The 22847-nt window shown below is 34.5% G+C and overlaps 2 protein-coding genes and 1 pseudogene across 4 annotated transcripts in view; 2 read left to right on the forward strand and 1 right to left on the reverse strand.

The window, feature by feature from the left end:
* Pgm2a (phosphoglucomutase 2) overlaps nt 1-22847 on the forward strand; it is a 74102-nt gene that overhangs the window by 24528 nt on the left and 26727 nt on the right. For all 3 annotated transcript variants that reach the window (XR_011331257.1, XR_011331256.1, XM_069820704.1), the window contains 2 exons: nt 6130-6320; nt 22511-22691. Coding sequence is in view for 1 of the 3 variants with exons in the window: in XM_069820704.1 (XP_069676805.1) it covers nt 6130-6320; nt 22511-22691 (372 nt within the window). In the remaining 2 variants the exon portion in view is untranslated. The remainder of the gene's footprint in view (nt 1-6129; nt 6321-22510; nt 22692-22847) is intronic.
* Nucleotides 8485-11573, forward strand: LOC138696145 (transcription factor Adf-1-like). The gene is made up of 2 exons (XM_069820705.1): nt 8485-9326; nt 10718-11573. Exons 1-2 carry the CDS (start codon nt 9164-9166, stop codon nt 11542-11544), a joined length of 990 nt encoding a protein of 329 aa, XP_069676806.1. The 5' UTR covers nt 8485-9163; the 3' UTR covers nt 11545-11573.
* LOC138696144 (putative nuclease HARBI1) lies at nt 9414-10710 on the reverse strand (annotated as a pseudogene).

A 22847-nucleotide genomic window follows, 5' to 3' on the forward strand; every position in this document is an offset into this window, starting at 1 on the left:
TCAAAAGAACAGTTTTCTTGCTGGAATACTTTCACCTTGAGTTGTAGATCATTTTGCATTGCTCAGGGTGCATCACGAGAAGGTGATCTACTTTACACTTTAATTTATAACATGTTTACATTCCAATAATGAAGCTAAATTTGCAGTACTAAAAAAAAGGGCTTTTCATAAATGTGTATAAGTTGAAATCTTTATTGTTTATATAATATATTACTGAACTAGTCAACTAAGGTAACTTTAAACCTAGTTCCTTAACACGAGAAAGTAATATATACTTTATATTCCTCAGTGATATAGTATTAAAAGTTGTGTAATCAAGATGTATATTTATTGTTTAAATGTAACATCAGACTTAAAGTTTGATGAGTGATGTACTAGAATGAAATACTGTAAAAAAAAAAAAAAAGCGAAAGGTAATAGTATCTTACATCTGTGATATGAAATAAGAATTTTTCGTCATGATATAATGTGACGAATTTACATTTCACTTATGATTGTTCCAAACGTATTTGTAACAACATACATTATAAATTTACATTTTTATGTTTGTGATACATATTGTAATAAAATAATATTAATCAGTACCAGTACTCATCAAATTACTATATTCGGAGACGAATGCAATAAGGTGTTCTCATTATTTTCATTAATGGAAATTTCATCCTGGGTAGGAGAGGTGATGTTGAAGCCCCAGAGCCAAAAGATTAAATCTGGAATAAATGTAAATGAATTCAGACTTTTTTGATGAAAGAGATCTTCCTGGAAGACAGATATCACAAACAGTAAAGAATGCCAAGAAGATAATCAAAACAATAGCTTTTAGTATTGCTGAAGTGAAGAAGGCATTCAGTCTTATGTACTTCAGTTGCATATCACAGAGAAACATGCTCAACATCTCACACCCAATGTTAGTCAAATTGCTTGAGCTGATGCTCAAGAATCAGGATGCTACAAAATATGTCAAGTCGTGACTGAGGAAAGGGAACCACATTGATGATGACTAGGTAAAAAAGGAAGTGAGAAGAGAAACCTGTCTCAGGAAACGAAAAGAGCATTTTGAACCTCGTTTCTGTTGGAAGTGTTTTGAATATAACACTTCTTAATTAAAGTTTAAAATTCCAATATAAAATTATGTTTGTTATTAACTTGGATACACTCGTATGCTTAACATACCCATGAAAAACTGGTTGTTAATTTTTTTTTTTTAATATCATCACTGGTAGAACCCATTACCATAATGACAGGTTTACAGGGATAAATTGAGGTGCTCAGTGCACAAATGGCCCAACCCAAAAAATTATATTTCCACTTCACCTCTTTGTAATAGTGTGCGAAATTCGATACACAGAAGAAACTTGTACTGGAATCTCATGGAAAAACTGGGAATAATGATTAGGCCGATTTACACTTTGAAGAGGAACTCTTTAAAGCAATAAACTCAATATGCAAATTTTGTGGGTTGGGCCATTTGTGCATTGATCACCTCAATTGTGATTAGCAGAGTTGAGTCATATAAAATTATCAGTAATAAGTTTTTACATCACTCATCGTAGATACCAGAGGACAGCTGATATTGAAGTCAGATGATGCAAAACAATTGAGAATTTTGCTTGCTAAATAGGTCAAATGTCATATTTATTTTGCAAACCAGAAACTTGATGTGACATTGGACTTGCAGTTTTATTTATTTCCAAATGAAGTCGTACTTTGGATTCGTTTGTACAAAAAACCAAGCATTAATCTGAAATTAATTGTGATAACTAGGCCTGAGAATTATATGCCGTTATACTACCAGTGCACTTAGTGAGCCTCTAACTTTGAATATGTCTCAGAGTTGGGATGAGTTAACGCAGTGTCTTTGAGTACGTTTGAACTCACGCTTATCATCATGGTAAGATAGTCCTCAGCATTTGAGTGGTTGAAAGCCACTCCTTTCACTTCGAAACACAACTTTCTGCTAAAGAAAAATTTAAAGAAATCATTTTCTTTGTTAAAGAAAAATTTCACTATCTTAAAGGCATTTTATTTTCTCTCTGTAGAAAATACACCTAATATGTTGTTGTTGTTGTTGTTGTCGTCGTCGTCATCGTCGTCTAGTGCCTTGCATTTGGCAATGAAGCCATTAGCAGTCGTGCTTTCCAATACTTTTGAACTGTAGTTTCTTCTGATCTTAATGCTTCACAGGTCTTCAAGTGGTCTTCATTCATTTCTGCTGGATCATTACACAGGACACATATGGGTGAAGCTGAGATACCTATTCTGTAGAGATGACTTGCTAGACAGTCATGATTTGTCAATAGTCTGACAAGTATCAGCCTTATTATTTCACTATGTTAATATGATAGTGTATTACTTTTTGTTTTACATAATTTTTCATTTCATATATAGTTGCAGTGGATAACAAACCACATTTTCAAATTTCCAAAGGAGAATGATTGCCTGTTGCTAAAAAAAACAGCCTTACATCTACAAAAACTTTGTTCCACTTCTGTAGAAACAATTGGGGGAATATTTTTAATAATTTACACAAGCATTATCTATCTCAAAATTTGTATAATTATTATAAATTTCCTCACTTGAAATTGTCACAAATTTTACATAGAGCTAAATATCCATAATATTTATCCAGTATTTTTTTCATCTTGTTTGCTACATTTTTTCCTATTTTGTGTTGCATTCAGTTCGTCACAATATCATTGACTACATGCTATTATATGTGTGTATAAAATACATCTAATATGACATTGACAAGTATCAGCCTTATTATTTCACTATGTTAATATGATAGTGTATTATGTTTTAGTTTTACATAATTTTTCATTTCATATATTGTTGCTGTGAATAACGACATTTTCAAATGTTCAAAGGAGAATAATTGCCTGTTGCTAGAAAACACAGCCTTATGTCTAGAGAAACTTTGTTCCACTTCTGCAGAAACAGTGGGGGGGATATTTGAAATATTTTACACAAGCATTATCTCAAAATCTGTATCATTATTACAAATTTCCTCATTTGAAATTAAGTCACAAATTTCGTTTTCGGTATCTTGCTAGTATTCTTCTTTACAGGATGTTGAATGTTGCCTTTTGTGAATAGCAGTACTTGGTTGTAATGTAGCTGATCAACTGAAGTTCACTGTTGAACGAAACACACTGAAATCCCCCACCCCAACGCAATTACGTACTGGTATCTAAAATCAGAAGCGCATGTAACAGCATACAATTCTTAGCCCTAGTGATAACTACTAGACCATTGACAACGACTGTTTCGTAAATCTTAATTTGACAAAAATATTGTTACAAGCCACAGTATCTCAAATAGTTAATTTCATCTACAGAGCATATGGTAAATGATCCCCTGTTTTAAAATTTGATGATTGGTTAGAAGATGAACTTCTGACTTGAGAGCAACTTTTCATCTGCTACATGTGATGACAGTGCTGCTAATCGAAAAACGGATGTGAAGTATAAAGCAGTTGGTAAAATTAACATGCGTTTGTATGTATAGGCTTGTACACCCATTCAGGTAACTTGTTTCACCCTGAATATTGGAAGATTTCATTGTCAGAGACACCATTGCAGCAAACATTTCTTTCCTATTTCGGTTGTGAAAAATATTTTTTTTTACAGAGTAAAACTCCCTATGACTGACATTCATTTATTGTTTTGTTATTAATAGAATCTATCAAGAAACAATAAAGGAGTGCTTCAAGAGAATGAACATATCACACACATCACAATCACAGAGTGGTTCAGTGATGTTCAGATTGTCTTTGTTGAGCATAGATATATAGATCAACGGAAGATTGGAGGACCAGGAATGGAATGGAATTTTCGGAAGGAAGTCACTATGATCCAGCACTGCGACCTTTTACGATCTATTGCGCTAACTCTTAAGCGAATGCATTTTTTATTTACAACGAAGTCTTTGATATGGTACATTTTATTTTGAGACAGACTTTACCAATGAAATGTGAAGACCAGCAACAATGCTCAGTTTAATTTTTCTGCCTGGCGATAAATCGAATCAAAGTGAACACCTGCAACAGTGCTTAGTAATTCGTTTACTCTTCCCACTCAGTAATAAACAGAGTTTAGAACCATCAGAACATATTGGTCAGTTTCATTATATAGTACATGTGAGCGGATGATAAAGCACTTTTGGTAAAAATAGTCGCACTATTTAGATTTTATCATGGACAAATTTTGAATTCGAAAAAGACAATCTGAATTGAGTTCTGGGTTAGATCACAGCAGTGCTAATCCAAATAATTTGAGCGAAAATTCCCTCAGGGTTCACAAAAACATACTGTGTTTCGTAAATATAGATATGGTTTTACGTGGCGTGGAGATGAATATAAACAAAATCCCGAGTGTCTTATATGCGGAAATGTTTTGTCAAATCAGTCGATGGTGCCTAATAAACTATAAAAGACATTTAGAACTGCCGTTTTCAAAGTCATTGTGACTGGTTGTTATTATTATATTAGTATTATTATTAATAAAAAAAATGTGTCGCGATATCATGGACATTCGGTAAAGTGTGTTGTCAGTCAAAAAAGGTTGGGAAGCACTGCCTTAAGCTAGGCACATTCCCAAACCCATACCGGCCAACTACACTAAGGTTCACTGTGTACTCAAGTTTCGAGCAAGCCACCCCACTCGTCCCTAGGCCAGCCCCCTCTGTGCGTCTCCAGCCAGCATTCGGGGAATGATGACGAAATGGAGAAATGTAAACAGAATAAGGTAGAATATGGGAAAATGGAAGAACCCTGAGAAAAACCCCAACTGCGACCTTGTCTGCTGCAAGTGTCACTATGAATTTCTCAATGAAAAAGCCCAGGTCTGACTGGGACTCGAACCCGGACTGTTTTCATGACAGGCTGAAGGTCTGACCACTCAGCTACGACAGGGTCCAGAGGACAGAAAGTATTGTGGGGAGTGATTAATGCAAGATGGGCAATATTTAATTATTATCCAGTTTTCAATGCAGCATGGCTGCAGATGATTCTTTGCCAAAATACATTAATTTAGAAATTACATTCCAACACTTCACTCTTTATTACCAATCTTAGATTCTTCTTAACTAACAAAGCATATTTTGATAAACATTGATTCTGAATTAAGGACCAGTCCATTTTTTCTTATCAATAACCTAAAATTCTAATAACTGTATTGTTTATAGTCATAAATCAGTGTTTCAATAAATAAGGGGCTAATAAATTTATTATGTTATTCTATTCCGTTTTGGGTGAAAGACACCTGCAATGTTGAGTGTCGAACAGAGAGCTAAAATAGTCTCCAGGTATAAGGTATGAATCCTGTTGTCTTGGTGCAATGTTAGTGGAGAAGAGACAATAACATTTCTGTGTCAGTTGACCCCAAGACATTAAAAAACTGTCACTAGAAATTAATGACCACTGACTTTGTTAAGAATATTCATAGAGCAGGACATCCTTAAACATTCCAGACTCCAGAAAACATTGCAACGATAAATGTAATGCAAATCTATGCAAATCTAGTCTTTCAGGTAAGGCTTCCTGTAAAGCAGATTTGAATAAATCTGAATTTATTCGATAAATGTAATGTTCAATATTCTCTGTAATCCTGAGTTTTGAAAGACGTCCTGCTCTTTGAATGTCGCTAACAGAGCAAGTGGTCATTAATTTATGATAACAGTTTTTTTTTTTGTTGTCTTAGGATCAAGTGACACCAAGACAACTGAGTTCCATACCTCATACCTGGCGTCTATTTTAGTTTTTTGTTTCACACTCAAAACTGGAGGCATCTTTCACCTAAAATAAAACAGAATAAGAAAATCTCATAGACCTGTACTCATTTTTTGAAGCATCGATTTATGACAATAAACAACAGAATTATTAGAATTTTAAAATAGTCACTTATCTTATACTCTGTATTGTACATGTATGCCTCATTAACTGTAAAATAGTTCAGCTATGTTAGCTTATGTCATAACAATAACCAATAATGTAGGCATAACAGACGGTCTTCATAAAGCAGTTATACAGTTTCTTCACATCTTTGTGTTATTGTTAAAAATTCTAAAAATTATACTGTTCTTTAAAAAAGAAATTTGAATCCCTGACATTTTCCCCGCATACATTTTCAGCCATTTATTATTGTAGAAGAACAGAAAGATCCAGATCCAAAATTTCCAACTGTGAAATTTCCAAATCCTGAGGAGGGAAAGAGTGCACTTGACTTGTCTATTAAAACAGCCAACACTAACAATTCAACAATCATTTTGGCCAATGATCCTGATGCAGACCGACTAGCAGTGGCAGAAAAACAATCGAAGGGGTGAGTTGATTACAGATTTTCACAATTAATGTTATATTTGTGCACACTGTAGTCACCACGCTTTTTGAATTTATGCTCTTTAGTAAATTATTAATGTGCAGAATTTTTCTCAAGTTGCTTTTAAGTAATACTTTATGCTGCATAGTCTAGTCTGTCATTTAAGTGATATCTTTCGAGAAGCAAGTATCTTTGTATTAACATTATGCTTCTACATTAAGTTTATCTAAAGAACAAAACTCAACTTTTACAATAGAGTAATTTGAAACTTTTCACATTGTTGTAATATTTCTTATGCCTTTGTGATGACGACGACAATGATAACAAGAACAACAATAACAATAATGCTTCAGTTACCATTATTAACCACTCTACAAAACTCCAACAGTTTACTGAAACAATGATAATGGAATAATTTAAACCAATGGTACAGTAACAATTCATTCTAAACGAAACGTAGCCACATAAACATTTTCCTTTTTGATTGTAACATTGGGAAAAATTACGTGTTACAAAAATATCATCCCTTACATTACCAAACTATTATCAGGCAGTACATTTCACTTGACGATATGTGTCAGGGGAAGAGCAATTGTTTGTATGCATCTGAAGTCTGACTAGTGTAATATGTAGCTAGTCAGCAATGTATGCGATGGAGCGGGAAAGGAACTGGCCATCCTATCCCATTATCTCCTGGCTAGTAGCCTCATAAGTGGTGCCTTCTTGGTATCACTCATGAGGTTCAGACCTGTCTTCGAACAGTTGACTAAACAACAACAACATTACCAAATTTGCTTAATTTAATAAGCAGTTATTAAATCCATTATATTTCTTATAGGACTTCAAGAGAAAACTTAATAAACGTTTGGGATGTAAATGATTGTGTTTTGAATTAGATGGCTGGAGTTCTGAAGTGGTTAGATCATCCTTCTTCTTGAAATAACCAACAAAACTTTGTTGTTTTATAAATAACTTTACTCCTTTCTTTGATTGGGCGCATGATTGGATGTTTAAAATTATGCGAATATTAGCCATCCAGAAGAGCTGTACTGGTATGTGATATGGCAAAAAGGATTATTAGTAGAAACATTGATAGTCGAAGCTCCACAGTATTAGTAGTAGCAGCAGGTGGTGGTAGCAGATGTGGTGACAGCAGCCAAATGACAGACTGTGTCCTGAGTGTGCCGCACCCATGTGGGGGGGGGGCTAAGGAGGCTCCAGCCTTTTCCAGAATCAGATTTTTATAGTATATTTCCAGTAAAACGGAAGTAATTTTTCATTCTCAAGCTAAGTTCCCATATTTTCACTTCTACAAGCCATTTTAGTGATAACTTAGTGATATTTATAATTTAGCAGTCTTTGAGTGTTGGCAGCCCTATATATTCTGACTGAAATCACTTGCAACGCTCCTGTTGTTAGCGCGACTGAGAACATGTCATAGTAACAAGCATGAGGCGAATAATTAGGCCACTCATCGCTGAGGTCCCATCATACCCTTGACCTCTTAGATAGGTATATTTTTTTATATTCCCTAGAGGCATAAATTGTAAAAATTTCTCATAATCTAGGCTATATATATTGTAACCTTTCGAGCCATCAGCATTTATGTAGTGCACACAAAGAGAAAGTTGTTTAACAGAAGACATATCACTAGTCTCATCTGAAATAACTGAGAAACCTCTTGCACCGTTCACATCTCAGACTATTTTTCTTTTAATTAGGGGAGAGTTGGGTAGTATCGGACATCGGGTAATATTGGACAGTGATGTTTCTTTCATCTACCACCAGATGGTAGTACCTGAGTGACATGGTTACGTTTCTGTATGCGACATCTGAACACTGCTTTCAGTTAGAATCATTCACTCGACGAGTACACTTTGCAGATGTCATTTTGTGTTTGTGTGGTTTAGTTTCTGTGCATCGACTTAAGTTTGGTGGTCTGCCTTTCTCGCACTTTAAGTATTGATACAATATATCTTAAATACAGTGTAAAGTTACTCTTAAATAACAGATTGGTGTATTAGTTACAATGAAAATTATTATAAGCTTAAATTTGGGTGCCAATATAATGACTGTGTAATTCGGGTAGTATCAGACAGAACATTATCGTCTAGTATCGGACAATTTTTAAAATACATATTGGGTCTCCCTCCTCATACAACACATAGGCTTCAACCATTAGACAAAAGAATTATGAAGCCCTTCAAGGACGCCTATAATGAAGCTTGGTCTGGATGGATGCCGAGAAATCCTTTCTCCAGAATTATGGACTATGAAGTCGCAGAACTGGTCAACTTTGGATTTTCACAGGTATGCCACATGGATTAGCAATGAAAAGGTTTGAATGTGCTGGCATTCATCAACCGGAACATTTTCACCAACTAAGACTACTTGCCATCTGAAGGGTCTTGATATCCCTGATAAGTTTTTTGGTGATCTAAAGGTCCTGAGACAACTATAGAGGACATACCTCAGTCTCCAGAAGTACAAGAAGCTTCAGCATCTAAGCCAGTACCTACGTTGTGCACTGCCAAGCTGTCCACTTCTTCCAGCTGTTTCCAATCTCAAGCTCAAAACAATCATCTTCTGGATCCATAAAGGCGGATTTTCCTAGCAGCGCACATTTTGCATTACGTACGACGTAACACGTGGAGCGTAATACGCTGCAGACTCAGACAACAAAAAATGATTGAAGTGTTTTGTAAGGATGCACAGTACGTTGTGCGCCAGCGTAATGCGCTTGGCGCAGTAAACCAACTCGAACTAGAGGAGTCTAGTACGTCGTGCGCTGCGTAATAGAGAAGTTGTGTGCGGTTTTTTGTTTCATACATATTGTTTCTTTAACAATGGCGCCCCCTTCAGTTCGATTCTCAGCTGCAGAAGACGAACAGCTGATTGAGATGGTTGCTGGACATCCTGTTTTATGGAATATGATGGAAGTAGAGTTCAAGAATACCTTAAAGAAGGACTTAATTTGGAAGGAGATTGGAAACATGGTGAATAAGTCAGGTAACTTATTTTATGAATGAAGTAGCCTATAATTTTAATTCACATCAATATATTTTATGTAATTATAATCGGAAAAAGATTGGATAATTTGCAGCTCTTTGAGTGAATGTATTATTTTTAAGTTATTATTATAGTCGTTGGAATTTTAGAAAATATCTTACATTTTGAAGTACATTGAATTGAAATTTCTAGAATGCAATCTTATTACATATCACTGACCCAGTCTTTCAACAGCTAACTTATATCTAAATTTGAACTAGAATAATTACATTATTAATGAACAACAAAATAATGAAACACATGAGAAAATTAAATTTGCCATTGTTTAAAATTACTTTTACAAACAATGCACTCATTCATGTTCATTTTCTTTTGTTTCTTTTACTCGAGGCTTTAGTTTTGAAATATTTACCGCTGAAGTATTCAGTAAATCTGCTTCTGACTTCGAAACCTTCAGATTTTGCGAAACCGCCAGTCCCAGCTAAGGGAATCATGTTGTCCGCTGGAAGTTCCTCAATTATATCTTGAGTCTCTCCATCACATGGATGCTTAGCAATATAGTCATCCCTCAGTAAATTGTGCAGACAGCAGCAGACTGTAACTATCAAATCTACAGTTTCAGGCTTGACATTTATAGGCGTGAAAAAAATTCTGAACGTAGAACACATAATGCCAAATGCGTTTTCAGAAACTCTTCTAGCTTTGCTGAATTGATAATTAAAATGTCTTTTCTCTTCATCTTCCAATATTTGTCGTCTGCAGTAAGGTTTCATGATATGTTCATCTAATCTGAAGGCTTCATCACCTAGTATAACATGGGGCAACAAATTGATTGCGGTAAAATTCGTGGTGGTGGAAATATTGACCTCATTTTTACCAGCTGACCCATTTCAGACTTATTAAAAATCCCAGCATCCCCTTCCTTTCCGTAGGAACCGACATCGACGACAAGAAACTTATAGTTAGCATCTACCATAGCGAGAAGGACTATTGAGAAGTAGCCTTTGTAGTTGTAGAATAAAGTCCCTGTTTGGTTAGGTGCTACAATTCTCACATGCTTCCCATCGAGTGCTGCAACAAAATTAGGAAAATCCCAGCGATCCCAGAATTCTTCTGCTTTTGTCTCCCAATCAATTTTATTAGGGTTAGGTAAAAATCTTGGTAGCAGTTTTCTTTTGAGCGCATGAAGTACTTGCGGTATGAATGTGGAAATACTAGAAGGAGATATGCGGTATGAAAATGCCAATGAATGAAATGACTCCCCAGTTGCAAGAAATCTGGAAAGGAAAGAAAAAATTAAATAGGAAATTTCCCAATGGAAAAGCATTAATTTATGTACCGTGTATTTTATGTGAAAATCCTCGTACATATAACTTGTTTTTTTCTTTTAGATGGACAATGCAAAATGCGATGGAAAAGTATTAGGGACCATTACAAGAGACAGCGGAAACAAGAAAAGAATACAGGAACAGGGTCCGCTGCTACGAAGAAAAGGGCATCATATTGGGATAGGCTAAGATTCCTTGATACAGTGGAAGATGAACGAGAAAGTTTTTCAAATACACAAACTGAAAGCGGAAACAGTAATGAAACCCTGGAAGAAACGATTTGTGGTCTTGCTTCTGAAGCAACGGATGATCCATTAACTTACGATTCGTATGCTATGAGCACAGGACATGAATCTGAAAATCAAGAAAAAAGAAAGAAAGAAAATTTACCAGAACGTTCAACTTGCCAGACGTCTGAGATAAAAACCAAAAAAGTCAGAAAGAACAACATTGTGAACTTACTTAATGAAAGAAAACAAGAGCTACTACAGACCAGAGAATACTTGGAAAAAATTATGAAGCCTGAAGCAGAGGACGAAACTGATCTCTTCTTCAGAACCATGGCTGCGACTGTGAAAAAATTTGATCCTGAAGTCAGAACTGAAGCAAAAATGAAAATTTTTAGTCTTGTGACTGAAATGGAAGTCCGCAGTTACAGGTCTATACGTGTGGGAAATGCTTCCACATTTGATTCGGAGAACTCCAGGCCAAGCTCAAACGCATCCTACAACTCGAACTGCAGCACTGGTGAGCTGTCAGCAGTAGGCTTGCAGTCACAAGACTCACCCAGCACAACTTTTGAGTCATCTACTTGTGACAACAATACAATGTTTACAAACTCAAATGTAGAATGTTCTGAAGATATGAGTGGACATTTTTGGAAATTTTGAACTTAAATGTACAAGATTAATAAATAAACTTGGCCTATGTAGTTGTACGAAAAATGCAAAATTCATTTTAAAAATATATAAGCTATAGCTACACAATATACAGAGTGATTGATTATTACGTGTAAATACTTTGTGTGCGTACTATAGAGGTGAAATAATGAATCATTCTGTATGTACACCATTCCTAATACATACCTCAGAGTTAGAGCAAGTTTTTCGGCTGGTGAGATAGGCCTTTTCACTCTATTGCATGGTTTAGTACACAAATCATCTTGAATGAGGTTTACAAGGAAATAGAACTGTTCTCGGGTGAATCTGAAATATGCTTTAAATTTCACTTCATCGTCTAGTAGATTATTTTTCGATCAGTATTCTGAAAACTCCCTCCTCTTCTCTACGGAAAAATACTTCACTAACAGACTTCCTAATGCAATAATGATGAACCAGGTAATCGATTTCTTCTTCTACATATTCAAAGTCAAGTAACACCAAAAACGAACACAGTTTTTTCCGTTTTAATGCACAACTCATTTTGAAGTTCAGTTCATACTCTTCGTACAATCACAGCTGTTGAGAGTCTGCGACATCTGCTGCGTTTTTCGAAGTTTCTAGGAGAACACAGTACGCAGCGCACTGAGTAATACGTTTTACATTGCCGTTTTACGTTATACGCGACATAAAAAGTGCGCTGCTAGGAAAACCCCGCTTAACACCTGCTTCATGCTTGAAACCACCCAATCAGCATCTTGATCCAGCATCAACTTCAACGTCAAAATGTCGGTCAAACACACTACCTCTGACTCCCTATTTTAATCGCATCATTAAACTGATTTCACCAATTGCAGAAGCTGCTCAACGAGGACTTAAAATGAGAAGGAGCGAGCTGCCAGAAGTGAGATACTCTCATCAAGCCCTTAACAAAACTCAACTGGAAGAGAGGCAGGCTTTGAAGAATGGAAAAACGAAAAGGTTAATGCAAGACAGCACAAATGAAAGAGCTAACAAGTCGAAACAAGAACTAAAACCAAGGACGGAAAACATTTTGAAGGGGAAACAGAATGTATCATTTGCGGTGAAGCCTTCCAGGAAAGCTGGATCAAGTGTGACTTCTGCCAGGTTTGACACATGAAAACTGTGCTAACACCAAATGAACTAGAGAATTTTACAAATGTGATTGGTATGAAATAAAAGAGAAAACACAAAAGGAATTTGTTTGACTGTTCTAATTACAGACAATAAAAAATAACAATGTTTAGGGTGTGTCCAGTACTAGCTGACACCCTTCTCGATTTCACTATTTTAGAACATTACTCTGAATTTAAATTTCATATGTTAAAGTTACCATTGCATAGTTTTGTTATTCACATTTAGTAAAAATAAGTATGTTCTTTTTACGGTATTAATTATTCTATTCAAAATTAATTGTAGCCCTTAAATCCAATCAATTCTTAACTCTCCCCTACAGAATCACATGAATTTCGATGGTTTGTACGAGGTACAAAAACAGGGTTGTCATTAACACCAAATGTACGAGAATTTCATGCAGCGACTATTTTTAAGTTATAAAAACTGAACACAACATTTACTATTTTTAAATGTAGTAATAATAATAATACTTACTTACTTACAAATGGCTTTTAAGGAACCCGAAGGTTCATTGCCGCCCTCACATAAGCCCGCCATTGGTCCCTATCCTGTGCAAGATTAATCCAGTCTCTATCATCATACCCCACCTCCCTCAAATCCATTTTAATATTATTCTCCCATCTACGTCTCGGCCTCCCTAAAGGTCTTTTTCCCTCCGGTCTCCCAACTAACACTCTATATGCATTTCTGGATTCGCCCATACGTGCTACATGCCCTGCCCATCTCAAACGTCTGGATTTTAAGTTCCTAATTATGTCAGGTGAAGAATACAATGCGTGCAGTTCTGTGTTGTGTAACTTTCTCCATTCTCCTGTAACTTCATCCCGCTTAGCCCCAAATATTTTCCTAAGCACCTTATTCTCAAACACCCTTAACCTGTGTTCCTTTCCCAGAGTGAGAGTCCAAGTTTCACAACCATACAGAAGAACCGGTAATATAACTGTTTTTTAAATTCTAACTTTCAGATTTTTGGACAGCAGACTGGATGATAAGAGCTTCTCAACCGAATAATAACACGCATTTCCCATATTTATTCTGCGTTTAATTTCCTCCCGAGAGTCATTTATATTTGTTACTGTTGCTCCAAGATATTTGAATTTTTTCACCTCTTCGAAGAATAAATCTTCAATTTTTATATTTCCATTTCGTACAATGTTCTGGTCACGAGACATAATCATATACTTTGTCTTTTCGGGATTTACTTCCAAACCGATCGCTTTACTTGCTTCAAGTAAAATTTCCGTGCTTTCCCTAATCGTTTGTGTATTTTCTCCTAACATATTCACGTCATCTGCATAGACAAGAAGCTGATGTAACCCGTTCAATTCCAAACCCTGCCTGTTATCCTGAACTTTCCTAATGGCATATTCTAGAGCAAAGTTAAAAAGTAAAGGTGATAGTGCATCTCCCTGCTTTAGCCTGCAGTGAATTGGAAAAGCATCAGATAGAAACTGACCTATACGGACTCTGCTGTATGTTTCACTGAGACACATTTTAATTAATCGAACTAGTTTCTTGGGAATACCAAATTCAATAAGAATATCATATAATACTTCCCTCTTAACCGAGTCATATGCCTTTTTGAAATCTATGAATAACTGATGTACTGTACCCTTATACTCCCATTTTTCTCCATTATCTGTCGAATACAAAAAATCTGATCAATAGTCGATCTATTACGCCGAAAACCGCACTGATGATCCCCAATAATTTCATCTACGTACGGAGTTAATCTTCCTCAAAAGAATATTGGACAAAATTTTGTACGACATCAACAAAAGTGATATTCCTCGAAAGTTACCACAGTTGGTTTTATTCCCCTTTTTAAAAATAGGTACAATTATGGACTCCTTCCATTGTTCTGGTACAATTTCCTTTTCCCAAATAGCAAGTACAAGTTTATAAATTTCGCTATATAATGCACTTCCACCCTCTTGTATTAATTCTGCTGGAATTTGATCGATACCTGGAGACTTGTACTTTTTCAGAATAATAATAATAATAATAATAATAATAATAATAATAATAATAATAATAATAATAATAACAATAATAATAATAATAATTTATTTCCAACAATACTGTCAAATGATAATATGTTTACTTGCCAAGAGATTATATGGTTTGGTTTGGATATTCCAACACACATAAGTAGCATTTCTACCATAACTCGAAAAATGATTCCTTCAGCACATTATCTCTCGCATTTATGCGAGCTCTTCATTCTCTACTGGGGGTTTAGTCATATCAAACACACCAAGGTCCCTATGACCACGTAATGGCAGACCCTGTCGTCCACATAGTATGACTGTTTCTATTATTGGCTTGAGTTGTTTCCTATTTTTCGAAGCCTGAGTTCTCTTTCCATCATCAATATTTAAATCAATAGATAATTTCTTTCTAGACATATCTACAAAGTTACCTGCTTCCAATGTGGCAGTGACATGATACTGTGACTGTGAGGTCCAAGAAGGCTTAATTTTGTACCGTACTTTAAATATGTGTGACTTTCTGTATTACCCAATCTTTTGAAGTGTGACATACTCTGGAAATGAGATCTAAGCACTGTACTTTAGAACAAGTAGGAGACGAGCAGACCTACTAACATTTTTCAATAGACTCATATCTTGTAAGTTAGGTCCTTTATTCCATAGTATATTTATGTTTGTAAATGTTGTTGTCTAGTGCCTTGCATCTGGCAATGAAGCCATTAGCAGTGTTTGTAAATGTAAGATACTTTCTTTTGTAACAAAGCTAATTAATATTTATATTAAATTTAGCTATACATTATGTGCTCTGAAGGTAACTACCATTGCAAGTACAGTATATTATCTGAAGCCTCCTCTCCCCCCCCCCCCAACCGGGGTGCATCTATGGTCCTGAGACAAAAAGCTTCCTTTGTGCTATTCAAGATCAGGTGTCACCACTAAAGATTACAACTATGTAATTAAGTATGAAATAGTGATTTATGCAGGACATGTAAAACTTCAGTAGAAAATAGTATAATATACATATATCAGCATACCACATAATGATCCATATTAACTGTAAATTGAAGTATGATAATCTTAGCAAAGTCTGACTAGTGTAATATATAGCTAGTCGGCAATGTATGCAATTGAGGGGAAAAGGAACTGGCCACTCTACCCCATTGTCTCCTGGCTTAGTTACCTTATGGATGGTGCCTTTTGGTGTCACTTGTGAGGTTCAGACGGTTGACTAAACAAGAAAAAAAAATCATAACGATTTGGGATTGATTTCCGTCTGAGTCAAGATGGACTTTGTGGTGTTTGTGGTGGATAAACCAGGTGCTGAAGAGTTCTTCTCAGAGTTCTCCTGTTTCCTCTCCTCATCATCATCATCATCATCATCATCATCATCATTTCACCAACACTCCATAATCACCCTTTACTCTGTGAAGCTCCAAGTCAGGCCTTCAGAAGAAATGAAAATTACTACAAAGATGAATAAGTTGTATTTTATGGGAAGGACTAGGCTCTCTCCTGGCCGAAATAGCTGAAGTTAATCAACAGATAGTGAAAGCATCACGAATCTCAGGATCCCTAAATGATACCATCTGGAATAATAAATATCTACAATTAGAGACGAAAACCCGTATAGGTATATAAAACAGTAGTATGCCCAATTTTAACATATGGTGCTGAAACAAGAGCCGAAACAAACTAGATCAAAACAATTGATAAATACTGTAGAAATGAAAACATTAAGGAAAATTGTGGGAAAAACAAGACTGGATAAAATAAAAAATGCGGACATAAGGAACCAATGTCAAATACAAGAAATAGGTGAATGGGTAGAAACACGAAGATCACAATGGGCAGCACACGTATCAAGGATACCTGAAGATCATATGACTCAAATAGTAAGAGACAGCATACCAGTTGGCAAGAGGAGTCCCGGTCATCCTAAAAGAAGATGGAGCGACTCCCTGGAACTAACAGGTCTTTAGGCTTACATCAAGAAGAAGAAAAAGAAGAAGACTAGGCTACAAGACTAGGCAACTTATTTAGCATGTTGTCTTTTAGTACTGAACAAAATCTTAATATTTCCGTCTAAACTGCCTTGATGTAGGTGATTTCACATAATAGTCGTACACCTCAGCTTTTTTGTATTTTTTTTTTTTTTTTTTGGACGAACGTTTTTACCTTTAAAGGGGCATCGTCAGGTTCATTAATTACAATTTTATATTGACGTATCAGAAAAAAACATTAATATTGTTTATTTAAACAAATCAAATTACATGAAATTAAAATTATACTATAATATTAAAACAAACTCAATTATCAGAGTAATGTTAATTTTCTTGAGATTCAATAATTAAATGTTAAAAGTTAATCCAAATAGGTTAAAATAATATAAATATACAATGTCTATAAATATTTAAGTTAAAATATGTACATTTTGTAATAATTATTACACTTTTACTACGTCATATTACTTTTGACCAATAAAACGGTACGGAATGACGTGTTTCAACAAATCATGGCTGCTTATCCTACAATTTTTATCACCTCCCTAGCATTTGTTTGTTTTTTATCACCTTCCCAGCATTTGTTTCTTTGTTTACCAACTTTGTACTTTCAATAATTGTACCTTTTAAAATGATTCATATTTATTTCATCATCCTTAATTAGAATTTTTCTATCATTTATCTTGTTTATATTATTTAGGTTATGTTATAGCATCTGCTGTATGATATGGATAGTCACGTATCAGAGATTGTTTAATATATATTGATAATGGAAGTGGAATACAACTGTTTTAATAAAAATGAAAGTGAATCAACAAAGCTTTCTTGACTAGTAATCGTCCTTATAAATATTATCAAGAATTCTCTTCAGCCACTTAGATTTGCCTTCAACAATTAACTTTCTTGTTTCTTTAATGTATCACATCACATTATATTGTACATGTTTATTGTATTCAAGACCCTTGTGGTCACTCAAATTCTTTGAGCTGATGTCTGTAATTTAGAAAAATATATAGTTGGCACAACTGGTAACAAAAGAACAGCTGATCATAACACACTACTGCCATCTAGCAGAATATTTGTAATGATAAGATGGTGCAATAATACATTTTTAAGACAGTTTAGTATTTTAGTAACTCAATATTTTATTACATTAGAGTACTTTATTTCTTCTAATTTTTATATACTTTCTTCTAACTGTGTAATAGTCAATTAAATATCACTCGAGTTTTGATTTTCTCTAGATAAATCAAAACCTCTAGTGAGATTACTGTAGATAAAATATGTAAAATATTATTAACATTTACGAATATCTGATGTATGTACTCCATTAATTTATTGTCTGTAATATAATTTTCTTCTTAAAAATTATATTTATTGAGAGAAGAATTTGTTATATCATTAGCCCTCCAGTGAGGCTGACCACAAGGAGCCTGAATAAGTCGTTGGTTAATTGTAAAAAAAAAACTATTAACTATATTTTGAATTTGGAATTCGGAAGATGTCAAAATATCATATTGACAAAATTATCTTTCTTGAAAATGTAAATGATATTGGCTAATATGTAAAGAGTCCCTAAGAATTAGTAATAGAATGTTTTGTATTTTAATTTCACTAATACTTGGTAGGTAGACTATGGAAGGGAACCTCTTGCTCCAAATACATACATCTGATGACCCACAAATAACTTAAAAATTTGTAGACTCATTTATACAAATTTAATTTAAATACAATCCGTTTAACTATTTTCACAGAAATGATCAATTTGCGACAATAACAGCCACATAACATAACAAATAAGTCGTCCTTATCATACTATGTATGCAGTATAAGAAAAAATTCAGCCTTAAAATATTTTTTGAGAGCATATGTATATGTTTTAATAAATAGAATTTTTAACAAGAAAATTATTTATTACAGACAATGAAGTGCACACATCATATGGTGATAAATGTAAATAATATGTCACATTTTTTATCGTTACAAAAAATAAATATTTTAACTTAAATATTTGTATTTGGCTTCATGTCTATACAGACAGATCCAAAATCAAGGATGATATTAATGTTGGTGGCGGTGTATACAGCAATATCTTTGCTTTCTATATAGCAGTAGGTACCCATAGGTCAGCTTATGATGGTGAAATTGAAGCTATCACAGGGTAGCCTTAACTGATATGTCACCAAACTAAATTCAAGAATGTCGTCATCCTGTGCGACTCCAAAGCATTCATAGAATCTGTAGGTTCCTCATACCCCGAGTCTTCATCAATCCAAGATTGTCAAAATGCCATACAACTTTTACAAGCAAAACACAAAGTCGTGATACTGCAGTGAGTCCCTGGGCACTGCAACTTATTTAGCAATGAGCAGGCTGATGCCTTGGCAAAAAAAAGGTGCTAAAATTTTACAAACATCTCCTAAACCAACACCCTTCCAGACAATAAAATTGTAGTTGCCCATGACATTACAGAAAAACATATGACAAACACTGGAGAAGAGACCTTCTATCAATACCTAACAGATCAAGAAGATTGGCAGTCGCGCATTTCCTTCTTGCAACTGGACATGACTGCTTGGCACAGCATCTCCACCACTTCGGTATTTATCCAAATTCAACCTGCACCCTTTGCGACCTTCCGGAAGCGATGAATAGAAAGCATCTCCAATGCTGCCCAGCTCTAAAATCACTGACTGAATGTGCCAGATACTGGGAAGCGAGAAGCCTCATGTCTCTACTTAGTGCTTAGTTCTTTAAGGATTTTGTTTAGTTACTTTTTCAGATTCAATTTTAAGTTGTATCCAGTTTTATGGTTTTAATCTTGAGGTTGTGATTAGGTCAAAGATAAGTTACCGGTATCTATGCACCTGCCATTACAGTAAATAAATAAATATTTGTAAGCATTATATTATATTTATATTATTTTAACCTATTAAGTTTTAACATATAATTACTGAATCTCAAGAAAATTAACATTACTCTGATAATTGAGTTTGTTGTTTTAATATAGTGTAATTTTGATTTCATGTAATTGGATAAACAAAGAAAATTTAATATTCAGACTCACATACTATTTACAGATTTCACAAAAGCTTTCGATACGGTAAATAGAAGTAAACTAATAAACATTTTAACACAAGACAATGTGTCTGACCAATTTATAACTACAATCTACAATATTTATAATCACAACCAAATAGCTGTCAAAACTGAAAGAGGTATTTCCTCATGGGCACCAATAAATCTAGGAGTATGACAAGGCTGTGGACTATCCCTCTGCCTGTTTATAATATACCGGGTGTTCCACTTATAACTATAATAAAAGAGATAGCTATAACTTCTGAACTAACACGAATTTATTGATGGAACCAATTGTTACAAAGAGTGAAAACTAGATTTTTTTTTTTTATCTTATGTCCCATAAACCTCAACATGGCTTCCATTAGTGGCACGGAAAATGTTCAACCAATATTCTACCTCAAGCCATGTGTTATGAAGCATCTGTGGTGTGACACTGTTGACAGCAGCATAAATTCTTTCCTGTAAGTCTGCCAAATCACGTACTGGTGTCCTGTAGACCTGGTCCTTTACAAGTCCTCACAGGAAAAAAATCAGTGGTGTTTCCTGTTTCTCTGAGCTGCCTATCCCATTTTATTATTGATACATACATCGGAATGACTTCCCTTGCTCAAAGGTTGTACTGACGACAAAACAGGTGCTGCATACAAATCACAGATTTTTCTTCTGCTAATGATAGCACACAAAAGACTTTCTGCTGTGGTGTCCACATGGCGACTAACTCTTCCCCAAGACACAAGATATGATAAGATTTATCAAATGAAGTGATCTGCTCACTTGCATGATGCGTGATCATCTAACAATAACAACAATGGATTAAAACTTTCAGACCTCCTCTTTAAAATGGTACCAACCTTTTCCCATTTGACCACATACTTTCGACGTTATAATTATTTCTTTTATTATACTTATTTAAGCGGAACACTGTGTATATGAATCATAGGTTAAAATTCAGTTATGGAGAAGAAACCATCATGCAGGATTTGTTCTGTCTACTAAACATATCTGGAAACACTACTGTATCAAATAATTGCTACTTCTGAAGATAATCTACAACAAATTACCTCAGGTCTTGGACTTCACATTTCTACAAATATAACTAAAGTTATGATCTTCAAAAAGAAATACCCTATTCAAAGCAAAATTTGTATTAATAACTTCGAACTTCTCTTTTGCCAAATACAAACTGAAGGCTTTTAAAAGCAAAATGGGCATTGAATTTATGTTGAAAATGCGTTATTTGAGTTATTCTCGAATTTAAATATACAGTACTACGGCAACAACAGTACTCATTTTCCACAGATGCAAACAGGTTGCAGGCCAACTGCCACCAGAATTTTCAACACAGAGTGTAATGGGTCCAGCTGTGAAATAAATAGGCTAGATGTGCCCACATAAACTAGTAAGAATTCTGATAGTCTGCTCAGTGGTAGAACAAATGTCACACCTCGCTGGACCGAATACAAACGAAGTTGTTTTTCTGTTGATTGCAGAAAGCTTTAAACGAATGGTTGCTCAGAAAGAATTAATTGGAATGCCTTTAGGAGAAGTAACGATTTAATCTCGATATACTTCTTTATATTTGAGGAGCCTAGTATCAAAGATGGACAAGAGCCATTTTTATTATTTGTCAGTAGAGCCACATTTTTGTTTCATTATGTTAACTTCTAGTATAAGGTTTGCAAATTTGTGTGTCATATTGATAACTATCTTAACAAAATAATTCAGATCTTCACTTAGAAATATTAATTTAATGCACTTTAAAACATACTTAAAAATTACATTGTCTGCTTTTGAAGCTAAGATTGACTTTTGTTCGTTTCTGAAACAGAGTTGCAAGTGTCCAGTTTTGAAACACAACCTAGAATCAGGATAATGATGAGAAAATTCTATCGAAGTTATGATTTCATTCTCAAACTAATATTTAACAAGAAAACTTATAAAATTAAATTTAGAATGCTATTTCTATTCAATTCTCATAATAATATCACTTTCACTTTTTAGTTCTTATTTTATTTTAATTCTGCATAGATGACTTGTTGTTCATTTAAAGGGTCTTCAAAACAATCACATTCATTATAAGTTCTACATTTGTATAAGAAATCAGGATTACAATATTATACCATTGAAGACAGGGGTTTTCCTTACACTCACTTCCGAAGTGTTTACGTAATAACTTCTGAACATCCACAAGTTTCTCTGGGTTTACTTCGACCCATATTTTAATTGATGAAGAATTAATTTCCAATCGTTTTTCTTTAGCACGTTTCATTGCTCAGGATTAAATTTACGTTTTATAGTCAGTTCAGGCATACTCTCTAACAAATTGCGCTACATATTGAACTCAAGGTGTCCCGAAATCCTTTTAGTTCAATAAAATTTCGAAATAAAAGAAAACATAATCATTAAAACATCCAAACTCGTCAAAATGTAAACATGTAGATTTAAGCTATTTCCAGCAATCTGATTGGCTGAAATGGTCATGCCGGTATTTGAAACAAACTATGTATGGGTGTCTGATTATGAAAGTAACAACATACTTTAACATTCACGAAAGCATGTAAATGGCCGTTTCTGAAATAAACGGACCACAGATTCGTAAAGAGCGCGAAAAATGCTATAAGAACCTATCCTTAACTAAATCTCGATAAAAATGGCGTATGTCTGTCTGTCTTTGCTACCCGGCTCCTCATTTGTAGTAAGAGAGATTAATGTCAATGACTGCATATTTTTGTTTTTGAATTGTTGCAGGGATAATGAATGGTATGTTTTTAATGGTAATGAATTAGGTGGTCTTCTGGGCTGGTGGTGCTGGTACAGCTACTGTCAGCAGAATTCTAAAGAAGATGCTTCTAACTGTTACATGATGTCTAGTACTGTGTCTTCTAAGATCCTAAAGACAATGGCAGCTGTTGAAGGATTCAACTTTATTGTATGTTTATTGTTTGTAATATATTAACAGATTTTAGATTAGTCATAGTTATTATAATATTTTTGCTTCAAACTAGCTGAGTAGTTTAATTAAAAAGGTTTCATTTTCAGGAAATGACAAGAGGACTTGTAGGGATAGGCTTACATTTTTAAAACA

The sequence above is a fragment of the Periplaneta americana genome, chromosome 3 (assembly GCF_040183065.1).
Source record: "Periplaneta americana isolate PAMFEO1 chromosome 3, P.americana_PAMFEO1_priV1, whole genome shotgun sequence".
NCBI classification, from domain to species: Eukaryota; Metazoa; Arthropoda; class Insecta; order Blattodea; family Blattidae; genus Periplaneta; species Periplaneta americana.